The 15,053-nt window shown below is 48.8% G+C and overlaps 1 protein-coding gene across 6 annotated transcripts in view; it reads right to left on the minus strand.

The window, feature by feature from the left end:
* The window catches only part of fgfr2 (fibroblast growth factor receptor 2), a 49,338-nt gene that overhangs the window by 21,175 nt on the left and 13,110 nt on the right, over positions 1–15,053 (minus strand). For 2 of the 6 annotated variants that reach the window (XM_010870063.4, XM_010870066.4), the window contains exons 3-8: positions 14,374–14,643; positions 13,378–13,452; positions 7,496–7,665; positions 4,631–4,754; positions 939–1,129; positions 225–363 (exon numbers count right to left, since the gene is read on the minus strand). In XM_010870063.4, the coding sequence (XP_010868365.2) occupies positions 225–363; positions 939–1,129; positions 4,631–4,754; positions 7,496–7,665; positions 13,378–13,452; positions 14,374–14,643 (969 nt within the window). The remainder of the gene's footprint in view (positions 1–224; positions 364–938; positions 1,130–4,630; positions 4,755–7,495; positions 7,666–13,377; positions 13,453–14,373; positions 14,644–15,053) is intronic. The other 4 variants (XM_010870061.5, XM_010870062.4, XM_010870064.4 and 1 more) reach the window with 3 other exon arrangements.

A 15,053-nucleotide genomic window follows, 5' to 3' on the forward strand; every position in this document is an offset into this window, starting at 1 on the left:
GGGGGGGGTTTGATGAGAAATCGTGTGATGGCCAGGCCAGGTTAGTGAGTGGGAGCGCAGGTTCACAGGGCTTTTCCATGGTCGTCCGTACAGACAGGAGGGCAGTCGAAGACACTCCATTTAGTCCATACGACCCCCGCAGGAACCACCACACCACCACAAGGAACCCGGCTCAGTGACCGGCCCAAAGACACCGCACGGGGCCGGCAGAGGTCAGGGGTTACCTGGGACGACCGTCAGCCAGCCCGACTGGTTGACCTCCCCTATATAATTGGAGACTTTACAGGTGTACTGCCCGGCGTCTTCCTCCGTCACGTTGGTTAACGTGAGCACCTCCACGTCCGAGCTATTGATGCCCGAGCGCTGGGGTGTTGAGCCACACAAACACACACCCATACACACACACACACAAACAAACACCACACACACACGGCAGCAAAAGGGGACAAAACAAAACACAGGGAAGCCTGTTAACTATCACATCTGCAACCTTGGCGCAGGGAGGAAAGAGAAGCCGCCACTCAGACAGGAACAGCTGGCGCATCCCAGCACTAATAATAAAGGGCTCATTTATCACTCTTTGAAAGGAGGGAGAAGAAATATATATTTTATTGGTTTCTCGCTCTTATAGAGGGACAGGTTAGATGTTAATTTTTATGGGGAGTATGAGAAAAAAAAAATCGAAACTAAAAGCTTCATCAATGATGAAGTTGATCTATGCCTCAAAAGGAAAAAATAAGTGACATGAAAAATGTGACTGCATACTAGCAAAACGGCTTCTGTTATAAATTGCTGAAAAGAAACTTGACAACAATAGAATGATTAGCCTACACTTAAGGTGAAGAAACAGCGGCAGTCATGTTTCTAGGGAAGAAGGAACCAAACATATTCACGGAGCAGGCTTAAAACAGACAACGAGGGGCCGGGCCGGAACGTACCTTCAAGACGCGGACGTGGGGGTGTCCATCTGGACCAGTGCGACTACCATTTTTCTGGATGTGCTGCAGCCACTGGATGTGGGGCTGAGCGTCGCTGTACACCTTACACACAAAACGTGCATCTTCGCCCACATGGACACTGGTGTTGGCAGGCAACCCTGCCTGGAGAATGGGCCGATGGGGGGACCGTTCTGAGTTGGAGAGAAAAGGTGTGTCGTGATATTTTTGTCCAGAAAACACAATTTTAAACATCAGGCAACAGGTCACACCCGCATTTGAGTGATTTAGCAGATGCTCCTATCCGCAGTGATTTAAAACTGTCCTTTATTGATTGCATCCAGCCTGTATCCAGCCTCCGAGTTCCTTAAGACCACCACTGAGCTCCTTAGCAGGGTCTAACCTACTTCATATGCAAATAATATAAAACAAGCACATAATACTAGCCAAAAGCCTGAAGCACAGGCCTCGAAATATTATGTCAAAAAACAAAACAGTTTTTAACTATATGCTTGTGTTTGAACATTTTGAGGTTCTGTGGGTGGCCAGCTCTGGGCATTAGGGGAAATAGTGGATACGCATGGGAGAATATTCCAGAACTGGGAGATGAGCAGGAGACGAATAATGATAACCTCTTATCAACACTCTGCTTCAATTCTACCCACAAAACAAAGAGGCAAGTTATCTCTAACTGATAAGCGCTAAACAAACTGGTAATATGAGAAGAAGCCAGGAACTCAGCACTTCTGCAAAATTCGGTGCATGCAACTTAACTATCTGAAGTAACTAAACATGAGAAGGTCAATTTATAGCGCCTGCAAAAGTTGCAAATGTCTTGAGTGAAAAAAAACACCTATATTTCCTCTTAAAAAACATTATTTTGCAGGCAAACATTTGGACGTCGAATCTGAACAGAGCAAAACCTGACAAACAATGCCCCCCTTTCACACACTAGTACCCCCCCCCCCCCCCACACACACACACACACACACACAAATGCACACTGTGACGTCACTCGGGCTGCCTTTCAAAAAACAGAGCCCCCTAAAGTGGATGTGAGAGGTATCTGAGTGGGCCTCTCTGTGTCTCTCTTCAGACACGAGCAGGACAGGCGCTTGAGAAAGACAATGCTACACAATGCATTCCTTCACCGCTAGTGAACGCGGCAAAATTCATTAAAACGCATCTGGGCGTAAATCCACATGCATTTTAAATACAAAATGGAATCCCAAAGGCCAATTGGCCATCAACAGACGCTGACCTACAGGCTCTGAATGAACAGTGACACAGACAGAGAGAAAGGGAACGAGGGAGAAAAAAGAGGGAGAAAAAGATGAGAAATGAGAGGGGGGCCAGAAGCGTGTAAAAAGCTCAGATCCCTTTTCCGACGCTGCTTTTGAAAGGCCCGCGGAGGCAACCAGTCAGAACACTGGGAGTTCAGATTGCCACATACGCATACACACACGCCCGCGCACGCCATGCACTTAAAAGACAGCCGCAACGGCTACATTCCGCATTCAAACAGTGTGGTCAGCAGTCCGTCTGGTAAATAAGTCAACAGGAGCACGCACACGCAAATTTAGGTTCCATCCATAAGCGCTAACTGGGTTGCAATTGCTGACTTACCAGATGGATACTGGAGACAACTGTTCTCAAAGAACGGGTCAGGTCTCTACCTAAACGCATGGATATAACTACTGTGTTACACACGACCCCACAAAACACTACAATCCCGTAAAAACACACCCGCGTCTTACCCTTTCATTATCCCGGTCCACTCATCCGAATAAAATCCAAATCAATCTATCAATGAAGTCATTAGTGAAGTATTTCCCGTTGGCGGGTAGCTGGTGGTCGGCAGTCAGGGGAGAGGGACGAAAATTTCAGCGACGTCCCAAGCGGGACCGCTGAACTCTGGGTAACCCATTGGCTTGGCACGCTGGTCCCTGGGGATCAGGGAAGGGTCGCTGATAGGAGGGGGGATAGGGTCAGGCCAGGCCCGGGACCGGGGGTGAGGAGAGGGAGGGGGGACGAAAAGGTGGCGGTGGTTGAGTATGAACGAACTCAGCCATCGGGTGTTTGGTTTCGGTGCCCGTCGGGTTGGCAGGGCGGTCGGAGGGCTGAAGACACACGGGTCGAGCCGCATTTGTGTGCGTACGCTGCAGTCAGACTGTCCGTTGGTCCGGGGGGGCCCCTCCCCATCCTGTGGCCAGTTACAGGCTGTTGTAGCTGTTTATAAAGGCTGATCATTTTGGCCCAAAAGCACGATAACAACTTCCTTCCAGACTCTCACACCGCTCCCTCTCACACTGTCTCCGCCCCCTGCGTGCCTCTCTCAAACAGGAAAATGGAGCAGAATGAAGAAACAGGCCATTCTGGAGGTAAGTTTGTCTGGAGCCAGACAAAAAAAAAACTGGTTTACTGCTGAGCAATAAAAACAGAAAGAAAACACACTAAAGAGAATCTGAAGGAAAGCTTCAGCCAGGGAGGCAGGGGACTGATGGAGGGAGAGATCACAGGGCTGCGCGGGCGTCTGGAGGCTACAGCAGCATGGCGGGTATTCCAGGGCACACACATAGACACTCTGACAGATCCAGCTGCCATTTATCAAGAATGTCCTTGACGGAAGGCTGGTGCAAATGAACACAGGTGGTCATCTCTCCGGGGAGGAAAAGCTGACATTTGTAATAGCAGTTATCTCTGGGAATTCCACCCCTAACTACTGACCAAATATCGTAGAGGCTGGTCTGGTGTCTATTTCCTCCGGCTAATATTTACGATTAGGTTTGGGAAAAGGAAGCTAAACACAGATCTGTACCTGATGGAAACTGCCCCAGAATCCCCAGAAATTGATGAACCCTAAAGGCCGGAAATGTGTTTCCATGCCATTGGCTGTTTGTCATATGGCACAGGAAAGCCAATAGGGAGCCAGATACCCATTAAACCAATGATTAATGGTCACCATAAACACACACACACACGCACGCACGCACACGCACAAAGACACACACTCATGTTTGCTCCAAAGGTCAAAGTAAAGGAGTTGAGTGAGTTGGATTTAAACTCACTGTGTCCCCTTGTAAAAGTGCTGATCTGGTTCTGTTTGCTCCCAACGGCAGCATGCCAATCCAACCATCTGAACCTAGCGCCACCGCCACACAGCTAGAACTGATATTTAACAAGAAAAGTCCCAGTCCAGCTCAGCTTGTCTCGAAGGCTTTTGTGACCCATTACACAAAGCGCATGCATCAATACCGACCATAGAGAAAAACCTGGCACACTTAGGGAGCATTCCTTCTCTGCACCTGAATAGGGTTTAGTCCACAACACCTGTGGGATGAAATTAGCCAGCGATAACCTTTCACCCAAACACACCCAACCCCCTCCGTGAGAAGCCCTTCCGCCTTCTTGAAATGGTAATATTAACTCGGGGGGGTGACACCAGGTTTAAATCCCAGATCTGACGAGGTCACATATCGGTTGTTGTGCCCTTGAGCAAGGCAAGTAAGCCCTTATGCCTCAGGGACAGCAAGACACTGACGGTCGTCATAGCTTACGCATGAACCCTATTTCTGCTATGTTTGTTTTTAAGAATAAATGATGCCAGTTTTCCATTTCCGCGCCTGCGAAATATGACCCTGCGGCTTTGGAATGTGGTGGAAACCCTTCCCGGGAAAGCCCAGTACAGTACTCACCGACAACATCCAGGGTGTAGGTGTGATTGATGGAGCCGTATGCGTTCTCCACCAGGCAGGTGTAGTTGCCCTTGTCTGACGGCACCACACTCTCCATGATCAGTGTCCAGTGCTGATGTCGCACCTGTGAAGTACGGGGGAAAAGGCATGAATGTCAAAAAACTGAGTCGGGAAAAGGAAGAGAGGCCTCCCACTTTGGTTCCACTCATTTCTACTACTTCTACAAACTCATCTCATCTGTTTCAACAGAACTCAATAAGGCAAGTAGACCTGAGCCAGCCAGCGATCGCATTGGTGTCCCGCGGGAATGCCGAGTCCATAGGATGTCTTAGACCGTTTTTTGTTTGTTTCTTTGTTCAGAAACACTGCTGATGGATGGGAAAAAGAGACGATTGTGGAGTACTTTATGGGAATGAGAGAGTGAGTGAGGAGGCTTGGTGAGGGACTGTCAGCCAGTTCTGTTCCCACCACAGCATCGTGATGAAAAACAATATTGCGGACGGTGACAGACTGGTCCTACGGCGAGCTGGCACCCCCACCCAAGGAATTTGACCGTTTTGCACAGTGGAGGGAAGCTTTCTCCCAGAGCTACCTTTTCCATGGCTCAGAACAATAGCAAAAACCCTGTTGACACTAAATATTACACTTTTCCCAACTTCAAACAGTCGTGACTACACTACATCTCCCCCAGTAGGCAAAACCATGAAAACATTACCACACCTCAGACCACTCCTCTGACCACAATACTCCTCTATTGTAGCATACGTTGGTCAGCAGGTGTGTGTGTGTGTGTACATATTCAAACTCTTGATATTCAAACTACAAATTAATTGACTGGAAAGTGTTGTGATTTTAATAAGGTTCAATATGATTTTAATCAGCAGACGTATCTTTATATATGTGAAGTGCATTCTTTTTGACCCGAGCGCCATGTTTGACTCCAATCCAAATAGACTATGTCAGTGTGGAGGAATTCAGGTTGTTAAGACAAATGTTGCTCTCAACAACCCTTCAATGCTGAGAGAAAATAAAACATTACTGGCTAGTTTGACTACTATTTCCCACGATGTGTGACCTCAGGTATTTTCAAGATAAATAAATAGATACTGATATTGAAATACTTCTGAAACCCTCTCTGCAGACATCCTGTGTTGGATAGTGCTGAGTAAAAAAAGAAATGTTCAGATTCATCAGGATTCCTGTTTGGACAATCTGAAATCGATTCTTAAGAAAATCGATTTTATAAATCTATGCATTTTAACATTTGGAGGTGTTACATGAGTGAGAGGTTGGAGAGAAAGAACCAGCTATTGTGACGGACAATTCTGCCAATATAATACAAGTTTTGTCATTGATGGAGCTGCTTTGCGTCGGCCGTTTCGCACACTAAACTTAGCCACTCAGGCAGCTCTCAAACTTCCAGCAATCGTAAGCTTGCTTGGTTGGGGGAGGCACATTGCTACCTTTTATCACCGTAGCGCTATGGTCAGTCATGAGTTAAAAGAGAAGCAGAATTTACTGGACGTGCCGTTACACAAGCTGCTGATTGACGTGGTGACCCAGTGGAACAGTACACTGGAGATCATATAAAGGTTCCTGGAGCAGCAGCCAGCAATCTCCGTAGCTCTGCAGTTCGCAAACAATTCCTTCTTTTTGAAGGAATCTGAACTGACTCAGGAGTATCGAGTAACAAAAAAAAGCAATTGATTTTGATTGTTTATGTTTTTCTTAAAAAAAATTTTTTTTAAATCCATTCAATGTAATGTTTCGGGCTTGGTCGTCATGCTAGAGGGTTCCCTGCGCAGTTCATAGCCGTCATTCTCAAAGACTCTCTTGTAAGAAATAATGGTATTGAAATGATCACTATACCCAAATGAAATCAAGACTGAATCGGAGTAGAATCGGGACAGTGTGAATCGCAATCGAATCGGGATATCAGTGCCGATACCCAGCCCAAATGTTGGAAAAGAAAATATAAATTTAAAGTATTAAAAAAACATCCAATTGTACATTAAGAGTTTTCCAAAAATTCCTGTATCTTTCTTTTTTTTGTAGTTTGTAACATGTGGACTACTTTCCCAGGCAAAGTATGTGTTTTTGGTTGGAAGTTGAATCTGAGGTCACTTCTTGGTGTGTTCATCGTCTGAATTTGCAGAATGTGCAAACAGCAGTTGGGCGAGGTGCATGGGTTAGCAGAACATAGACCGGCCCCTTCTGTTAAACTTTAACTAGGTTGGGCTGTTGAATGGTAGTAGAAGTATTAATGTAAATCAATGCATAGCTTCAAACACAACTTATAACAATGGATAGGCACAGTACTCTCTATCAGTGTGACCTGTTTTCCATGAATATCAATTGCTTATAGCAATTCCATATACCAATTGTTCTTTTAATTTGGTCCGCATTCCAGTATTGTATTGTCGGTGTCAGTGGTTCTCAAACTGAGGACTGGGGACTCGTACAAGATTTTGTTTAAGGGATTTGTGGTATAAGTTTAAAAGATTGGCCTAGGGAGGTCAAGCAGTCTAAGCAGCTGCCTCTGCAAATATACAGCTATAGCATGGGTTCAAATCCAGCTCAAACACTTTCTCCATCACCAAGCAGAAATGCCTGGGTGTCTCCACAAAAAGTTAGAAAACCACAGGGCTTTCTAACTGGTGTTAAAACCTAAGAGAGAGAGAAGTTAAGTGTCACTTCAAGACCACACAAACAGGTGACTGAATCCAATTTGGCATCAGCAGCCTTGTTTGTCACTCCTCTGCCTCCATCGATGGCTTTGGTGATGGACGTACGGATCGAACCAAACGGAAGGACAACAGTCTGCATCAAGACCTGGCCAGTGAAGAAGCAGAAGAGGGGTCGTACCTTGTACCCGCCCATGCGGTCTTCCTGTCGGAATGGCCGGCTGTTCTTCAGCCAACGCATCTTAGGCCGTGGGTTTCCCCCAGCAGCGCAGCGGAACTTGACGGTGTTTGCAGCGGGCACTGCATGCAGCCTCTTCTCCATCTTCTCCAGCATGGTCCAAAAGGGTGCTCCTGAAAAACAACACATTCAGGGTTTATTTGTTGGAGCCAAACAGGAATTTTCAAACGCACTTCAGCCCAACAGAAGGCACCGGGGGGGGGGGGGGGGGGGGGCAAATAAACAGAAGAGAAAACTCGGACTAAACACAGAATAATGCATACTGTCACCTACGCTCGAATCCAAAGTAAAAATACTTCATGATTGCTCTAGTCTATATGTCTACATTGAACTGATATTGGGTGTGCTCAAAACAATCAGTGAAGAGATAACAGCTCTTCCAATCACCAAAGATACATCAATATCACAAATGTTTATTTTGCCAACTAAAATCCTGGCAAATTGAGTCCATTCCTCTTTCAACCGGAAGAAGCGACGGTGTGAGGAATGTGCTACGGGGGTTGGGGGCATGGTGTGGGGGCCACAGAAAGGGTGGGAAAGAGAGACAGACTGCTTAGACACAGTGGAGCCAAAAGGCTCTTTTCTCTTATCTTACAAAGAATACATTTTTCTTTATCTTACAACTATTTTATGTTAATATTAAAGTGGAATTAATTTATAAGAATCTCTAATATGCGTCATTCACTTCTTTGAATAGCCACATCTTCTTGCTCCTACCAACATCTTTGATTGAAATATCAGATATGATACAGCGAGATTCATTTGATCTCTACTCACAACAGACCTGTGCGAGAAACACTGCCGAGCATCGTAGCTCCTTTGGGTAAAATTCAGTATAAAACCTGGAAATAACATAACACGGCTAGCTTCAGCACTAGCTAAAGTTGTGGAGTTGCGAGAGAGTGAGGAAGGCATGACCGGGGGAGTGGCCAGGCCCAAACTGTTATTCACGCTCCCCTCGCACCCTTCACAACACTGAACTGTCAGGATAATACAATCCAGCCATGGTTTCCAAGGCTGAATCTCAATGGCACCCTATACCCTACACATTTCACTACTTCTGACTCAAGCTATATGTGAATTGGTCAAAAGGAGTGCAAAATAAAATGTGAATAGGCTGCCAATTGGGACATGCCCACAGTTCACACTTGAAAACATGTAAAATTCAAATCGTTTTTGGGCTCTTTTAAGCGTTACAGGACGTAGAGGGGGGAAAAAAAACACGAGCTCTCCGGGGAGAATGTACAGGGCGTTGCCAAGAGGGTAACTAGACCATCACATTCCATTTCATCTATCTGAAGTTGCCGGGTATTTTTTTCAAGCGTTTTGTTAACTACTTCCTCAAATTACAATATTTATCCTCCTGTCAGCACAAAAGATATGGATGGTGTGTGTGAGTGTGTGTGTGTGTGGGGGGGGGGGGGGGAGGTGTGTATCACATTTAAACAATAATTATGTTCTTGAAGAAAAATAATGTGGCGTTGGAAGCGAGCAAGAGATGTTTGTGTTGTGTAGGGCAGGTTTTGCCACACACTGTGCACCCTTCCTCATTTAAACCATGGCCTAAATAACTGCAGCTCATTCACCCTGTCTGTCCACCACCCCTTCCTCTATCCCACCACCACCCCTCCTTCCAGTTCCACCACACCACCACCCCTCCTTCCAGTTCCACCACACCACCACCCCTCCTTCCTCTACCCCACCACCCCTTCCTCTACCACACCACCACCCCTCCTTCCAGTTCCACCACACCACCACCCCTCCTTCCAGTTCCACCACACCACCACCCCTCCTTCCAGTTCCACCACACCACCACCCATCCTTCCAGTTCCTCTACCCCACCACCACCCCTCCTTCCAGTTCCACTACACCACCACCCATCCTTCCAGTTCCACACCACCACCCCTTCCTCTACCCCACCACCACCCCTCCTTCCAGTTCCACCACACCACCACCCCTCCTTCCAGTTCCTCTACCCCACCACCACCCATCCTTCCAGTTCCTCTACCCTACCACCACCCATCCTTTCAGTTCCTCTACCCCACCACCACCCATCCTTCCAGTTCCTCTACCCCACCACCACCCATCCTTCCAGTTTCTCTACCCCACCACCACCCCTCCTTCCAGTTCCACTACCCCACCACCCCTCCTTCCAGTTCCACCACACCACCACCCCTCCTTCCAGTTCCACCACACCACCACCCCTCCTTCCAGTTCCACTACCCCACCACCCCTCCTTCCAGTTCCACCACACCACCACCCATCCTTCCAGTTCCTCTACCCCACCACCACCCATCCTTCCAGTTTCTCTACCCCACCACCACCCATCCTTCCAGTTCCTCTACCCCACCACCACCCATCCTTCCAGTTCCTCTACCCCACCACCACCCATCCTTCCAGTTTCTCTACCCCACCACCACCCCTCCTTCCAGTTCCACTACACCACCACCCATCCTTCCAGTTCCACACCACCACCCCTCCTTCCTCTACACCACCACCCCTCCTTCCTCTACACCACCACCCATCCTTCCAGTTCCACTACCCCTCTCTGACTGTCTTTCGGCAGGTTTTGCCACACACTGTGCACCCTTCCTCATTTAAACCATGGCCTAAATAACTGCAGCTCATTCACCCTGTCTGTCCACCACCCCTTCCTCTATCCCACCACCACCCCTCCTTCCAGTTCCACCACACCACCACCCCTCCTTCCAGTTCCACCACACCACCACCCCTCCTTCCTCTACCCCACCACCCCTTCCTCTACCACACCACCACCCCTCCTTCCAGTTCCACCACACCACCACCCCTCCTTCCAGTTCCACCACACCACCACCCCTCCTTCCAGTTCCACCACACCACCACCCATCCTTCCAGTTCCTCTACCCCACCACCACCCCTCCTTCCAGTTCCACTACACCACCACCCATCCTTCCAGTTCCACACCACCACCCCTTCCTCTACCCCACCACCACCCCTCCTTCCAGTTCCACCACACCACCACCCCTCCTTCCAGTTCCTCTACCCCACCACCACCCATCCTTCCAGTTCCTCTACCCTACCACCACCCATCCTTTCAGTTCCTCTACCCCACCACCACCCATCCTTCCAGTTCCTCTACCCCACCACCACCCATCCTTCCAGTTTCTCTACCCCACCACCACCCCTCCTTCCAGTTCCACTACCCCACCACCCCTCCTTCCAGTTCCACCACACCACCACCCCTCCTTCCAGTTCCACCACACCACCACCCCTCCTTCCAGTTCCACTACCCCACCACCCCTCCTTCCAGTTCCACCACACCACCACCCATCCTTCCAGTTCCTCTACCCCACCACCACCCATCCTTCCAGTTTCTCTACCCCACCACCACCCATCCTTCCAGTTCCTCTACCCCACCACCACCCATCCTTCCAGTTCCTCTACCCCACCACCACCCATCCTTCCAGTTTCTCTACCCCACCACCACCCCTCCTTCCAGTTCCACTACACCACCACCCATCCTTCCAGTTCCACACCACCACCCCTCCTTCCTCTACACCACCACCCCTCCTTCCTCTACACCACCACCCATCCTTCCAGTTCCACTACCCCTCTCTGACTGTCTTTCGGCCATCTGTAGTTACCGGCAGCCTCCGCTTTCTCTCTCTCACACACAGAAACTCCAGCCCCCCTTTTCTCTCCCGCTCTTGTAGCACCTGGGAGAGTGATTGCATAAGCAGATGGACTCGAACAGGAAGGGAAATCGTGAGCAAAACCACGACGCAATCGGCGTCCATCCCTTCCTGTATCTCTAGAACAGAGGGAACATTCCGGGGTCACTCTAGCCTCGAGCCAATCTTTAGCTCCTTCTTGTTCTCAGGCCTCTGCCCTTCCATTTTCACCTCTGTCGCTTTATTTCTCTCCCAAACTCTCTTTTTCAGATCCTCTCTCTTGTCATTTCCGCCCTCCGGATGGCAGTACTATCAGACAACCGGCCTATCATATTCCCTCGCCAGCAGACCGGACAGTTTGCACATAGTTTTGACATAGAAGAGTAAACCATGTTCATTATTTGGGGTGGGCAACAACTGAATGTTGGGCTGGTTAGGCTCTCTTAAGCAATTTCTGTATAGACAGGCAGATTAAGGTGGCGACTGCCCCCGTTGGGAGCTCATCTCTCCTGGGTTAAACTCTGACCCCGGACTGGCAGCAGCTGCGTCTGAGGGTGAGCACGGGACATGATGGGAAATGGCGACGAGCTCCGTTTCCCATGCTCCCTTACTCCCCTGGTGTGGAGGTGGAGACTTCAAAGGGTGTGACACCCAACCCCTGCCCAGATGAGGTTGAACTCCCACTGACCAACTGTGACCCCTAAGACCCTGGGTGACCCCCTTGGGGACAAGACAACTCCATCCTCTGATCTATGTTAACTCCAGATTCACATATAGAATTGGCTGTATGTTCAGCATGATGCACAAATCTAAGTGGCAAACGCTGGTACCGATTGGTCAAAGTATATTGTGGAACAGTTACGATTTATGTCCTTGACAGGTCAGAGAACAAGTTGGAGCCACCAAACCAATCAAAAGTAACTTCGACTGGCCATGCAGTTTGTGACAGCGTTTTTGTTCTTTTTCTGGAGGGGAGATTTTGTGGAATAAAATAGTTCTGAGAAACACCTAAGGCAAGCTCAGAAACCTTAAAACAGCCCCAAGTGCAATGCTCAGAACACCACACCCCCCACCACCAGAAGTGGGTCTGTGGACAAATCTCCACAGCATACACACAGAGCTGGTGCTGATCCAAACCAGAACGCTCTAGATAAAAGGCCTCTGTTTTACACTTTCTTTCGTCCCCATTTCGTTTTTTAATATTCTGGCTTTTGAATTCTTCAACAGAAAAACACCCAGGAGAAATTGAGGCAGAGATGCCAGAACAGCTTTTACTTTATTTCCAAACAGCTTTCTGCCGCCAGAAACAATTTTTTCTTCTCCGTTTCTTTCTGCGTTACCCTCTTTGCTGTGTTCTTCACTACCATAATGGATTTCAAGCAATTACAGTCATCCCAATGTGGGGGGGACTTCAGCCTGCAGTGAGTCGTGGTGCGTGTGGAGAATTTTAACAATATGTGGAAACCCTCATCTTCCTTTAGAACGCACACACACACACCCAGACACACACACACACGCAGAATCCATTTCCCACCAGGTACCTAAACTGGTCCAGATGGGGACCTGCATAATGGATGAGTCCAGCTGATTCACTACTTGGGAGACAGACTACCTGAGAGACACCAGCAAGAATTTTAGGAATTCCTCTTCCCTGGAGCTCCCAGAAGGCCCGGAGGAGATCCTGCCTCAGCTGCCCAAAAACACCCCCTTCTCAAGACACACGTTCCCAGTACACCCACACACTCTTAGACTCAAAACACACACACACACTACAGCTGAGACCTCACCAATGATTTGAACTGATGAAATTTAATAACAAACTGCTCACAAGGGTCTTTTTCCTTTCCAGGCAGAAAAAAATTTAAGAATAAAATATCATTAAGGATAATTTATAATGCTGCTTAGGTGGGTAATTTATTCGTATAGTCTTGGGGGTCGACCGTTTTACAGTATCTGGTGTTAGTGACCATCTTGTCAGATTCATTAAATAAAAAAAAATGTTGATCACAAAAAAGGATCATTTATGATGCCATTGGTCTAACCATGCAACCAACCCGAACCCACCCAAAATGAAAACGGGTATTTACATTTATTTCCCCCATTGCCACACTGGGGAAAAAAACACCGTCATGGCCTATTCATACACTTTTCCCACAATGCTCTGCCCGTACTCACTTATCTGCTCGCCGTCGGCCCCCACATCCTCCGATCGCTCGGTGTCGTCCTCGTCGTCCCCCGACGAGATGGCATCTGTAGAGATCACCACGGTTACTCATTGGCATCTCTGCCACCTCACCGGATAGCTCCAGCCATGCAGTCAGTTTCACCAACACCCCACACACACCCCACACACACCCCACACGCACCCCACACACACCCCACACGCACCCCACACGCACCCCACACGCACCCCACACGCACCCCAAACGCACCCCACACGCACCCCACACACACCCCACACGCACCCCACACGCACCCCACACGCACCCCACGCACACCCCACACATGGCCCGAAACGCACAAGTCCAGAGCGTGCATTGCACTTGTGCTCTCACGCAGGCCGTAGCACGCTGAGGTGGGGCGGCGCCATTGGGTGACGCCATGCTGACGTTCTCGCTCTTCCGTGTAACTAATAGTCATCTGAGAGTGACTGTCTTGGGAATGTAGGAAAGAATCTACAGCTGCATAAACCAAAACACCTACCCAGTCCTCAGGCCTTCCACGGCCAATCAACGCCAACAGCACTACTACTACGAAGGCAATGGACAGAAATGTATAGGTGCAACATCCTTGTACGTGAAGTAATCATTTCCATGTTTGTTTGCTGTGTTTTGAAACGTGACAAAGATGCGGTTTCTTTAACCCTAGAAATGAGCTACCGAAACCATTACCTTCGATGTGCATCACTCAGTGTGTATAATGCTATAACAACTTTGAATTGACTTTGTGTGTCCGGTCTCTAAACGTCGCCTACCACTAGCAACTTCACATCCCGAGAGTACGTACGTTTGCTTTGTGATTAAAGGTGTTACTGAAGACACGTCGTAGTCTGTCTAAACTTCCAGTTTCAACACTGTGACTAAGCACTTCCTGTTTATGTCCCGCCCCCGAAGGTTCATTGGGAGCTCCCTGCTCTGACAGGCTGATCGTTAACTGTCCTGACTGACTCACCTGTAACGTTCACTATGAAGCAGAGAGTGTCGCTGCCCTGAGGGCCCGCGGCGCTGCACGCGTACAGGCCCGAGTCCTTGGGCGTGGCGTCTCGGATCTGCAGCCCGTCCTGTTCTATCAGCGTACGGTTGTTGGCCCCCAGAAAGGAACCGTCCTTAGTCCAGGTGATGGCGCCCGCCTCGTCGGGCAGAGGGCAGCTGAGCTTGAGCAGTTCCCCCGGGTGCACCGAGCACACGATGGGCTTAGAGATTTGGTATTTGGTCGGAGGCTCTGCGAGAGCGAAGGAAGGAGGGGGGAGGGCGAGGAGGGGTGTGCACAGAAGCGAGGGAGGAAGGAAAGGGAGAAAAGAGGGAGAGGAAGACACAAGCAATAGTGTAAGGACTAAAAAAAATTTAAAAAAAAAAAAAAAAACACCACATAACTCCCATGGATGCACTTGAATCAACGTTATGCCAAGAGGAGCGAAACAGAGAGACAGAGAGGGAGAAGGGCCCAAATTCTTGAATCCTAAAACCTTGAATTAGGAGAGCAACACCTGTTGTGGATCCCTCAGTCAGCCACACCCTGGACATTATCCATGGTGCTAGGTTGCGTTTCCTTGTGTGAAGCATGCAGCTATGGCCCGAAGCAGCGGTGAGTGGACAGCAGCATGGAGGTGGAGCCTGTGAGAATGACGACCA

Source organism: Esox lucius, chromosome 6, assembly GCF_011004845.1.
Source record: "Esox lucius isolate fEsoLuc1 chromosome 6, fEsoLuc1.pri, whole genome shotgun sequence".
NCBI classification, from domain to species: Eukaryota; Metazoa; Chordata; class Actinopteri; order Esociformes; family Esocidae; genus Esox; species Esox lucius.